This window comes from Octopus bimaculoides, chromosome 17 (assembly GCF_001194135.2).
Source record: "Octopus bimaculoides isolate UCB-OBI-ISO-001 chromosome 17, ASM119413v2, whole genome shotgun sequence".
Lineage (NCBI taxonomy): Eukaryota > Metazoa > Mollusca > Cephalopoda > Octopoda > Octopodidae > Octopus > Octopus bimaculoides.
In genome coordinates this window covers 7,042,747-7,044,750 of record NC_068997.1, presented here as the reverse complement: position 1 = coordinate 7,044,750, position 2,004 = coordinate 7,042,747, and the positions used below count along the sequence as shown (strand labels likewise).

Genomic DNA, 2,004 nt, shown 5'->3' with positions numbered 1-2,004 from the left:
CCCCACTTTCCTTTTCCTCCCTCTCACTCTTACTTTCTACTCCTCTTTTTCTCCCTATGTCTCTCTCTCTCCCCTCCCTCCCCCCTTTTCACACACAACAAGCACTGCATGTTTTCTTTTCTGTTCTCTTCCCCTCACTTTATGATTCCCCCCCACCTCACCGCCAACCGATATCTCCTCATTATACCACTTACTCCTTCCCTTTCTGCCAGTCACCTCTGTCCACTGTATAAGGAATGTCATTTTAGACCAACAAAAACAGTTGCTGCTAGTTAAAAACCTCACTTCACTCAGAGACAGCTGACTTTGCCAGCCAAGAGGAGACCACAGCTAGAAATAGTTTCACTAAAGTTTTTTTCGTTTTCTCTCTGTCCTCTCTCTGTACTAATGCTATTTCATTGGAGATTGTTATTACCAGACATGAAGAATGATTGGAAAAATTTTACCAAGAAGGTCAGAATGCATTATTATTATTATTATTATTATTATTATCATTTTTATTGTTGTTTTAGCTGATTATGATTACTATTGTTATCATCTTTAGTATTCCTGGATTGAAAAGAAGCATCAGGAATTCCCTTTATTCAAAAGCAATTGGGTGTGTGTGTTGAAAAAAACTTTTATAAACTTGTGCAAAGTTAACATGTTGTCCAAGGATGCTCTCACAATATTTAGAAATCCTATTATTATTATTATTATTATTATTATAGTTGGTGGTTGTAGAATTATTGCATCATGTAAAATGCTTAGCAACAGTTTTTTTTTTTCCAGCTCTTTGTGTTGGTTGAGCACTTCACTTACCTTTCCCCTAAAATTACCGATAATTTGGTAAAATCTGAATATTATTATGAAGGCAGTGAGCTGGTAGAACCGTCAGCACACTGGGTGAAATGCCTAGCTGTGTTTTGTCTGCTGCTATGTTCTGAATTCAAATTCTGCCGAGGTTGACTTTGCCTTTCATCCTTTTTGGGTTGATAAATTAAGTACCAGTCAAAAACTGGGGTCAATGTAATTGACTAGTCCACTCCCGCAAAATTTCAGGCCCTGTGCCTTTAGTAGAAAGGATTATTATTATTATTATTATTATTTTTATTATTATTATTTTTATTATTATTATTATAGTGGCAAACTGGCTGAATCGTTAGTTTGCTGGGCAAAATGCTGAGTGATATTCCATTCGTCTTCATGTTCCTAGTTCAGATTCCACCAAGGTTGACTTTGTTTTTCATTCTCTCAGGGTTCATGAAATAAGTACCAGTTGTGCACTGGGGATGATGTAATCGACAAACCCCTTCCCCCAAATTTTCAGTTTTGTACCTACAGTAAAAAGGGTCAATATTATTGTCATTTGTAATGTGTGTTAAATACTTTTCTATAATTTATTTGTCTCACATGAGATGAAGTACATCTAAAAGTTACAAGTACTTAAAGTTGACATTTTGAATTGAATCCGCTTCGCTTCTTCCACTTAATTCTTCAACAAGTTTGTAGCCATGTGCCAATGAGAGAAATGAACATTATTTACATAAATTACTTATATTTTTCTTTAGAATTTCTACAACACTCCTTGTACGGATGTGTGTGTGTGTGTGTGTACAGTTTTGTCCAGTAACATTTCATACTAGAAATGAAAGTATATCAAATTATGTCTTACAGTCATCATTTAGATTCATTTCTAGGTTATATCACATCTCTGCAGAATCAATAAAATACATACCAGTAATTTTCAGGAGTGCGTGCATGTGTGTGTGCACACGTGTGTATGTACAGAAGACATCATACAGAAGAATGGAGAATTATTCCATGTTCAAAACTTGTTTATTACAATGTTATTCCTATTAAGTTCCAATCTGACACACGTGCTTTTGCTGGATAAGTGTCCTAATGTCCCAAGATGTCCTTAATAAGGAACCTACCCAAGTCTCAAATCCCTATTCCTTTACATTATATCATCATCATCATCATATATATGAGTAATAAGGCATTTCAATAGAACATCTTTAA

General features: G+C 35.0%; 1 protein-coding gene across 7 annotated transcripts in view; it reads left to right on the top strand.

The window, feature by feature from the left end:
- The window catches only part of LOC106872491 (PP2C-like domain-containing protein CG9801), a 107,074-nt gene that overhangs the window by 24,649 nt on the left and 80,421 nt on the right, over positions 1–2,004 (top strand). For 2 of the 7 annotated variants that reach the window (XM_052974001.1, XM_052973999.1), the window contains exon 1: positions 182–453. The exons of 2 other annotated variants lie outside the window; for them this stretch is intronic. In XM_052974001.1, the coding sequence (XP_052829961.1) occupies positions 428–453 (26 nt within the window). In that variant the 5' untranslated portion in view covers positions 182–427. Of the gene's footprint in view, positions 1–178; positions 454–2,004 lie in introns of those variants that run through there. 3 more of the 7 variants (XM_052973997.1, XM_052973998.1, XM_052974002.1) reach the window with 3 other exon arrangements.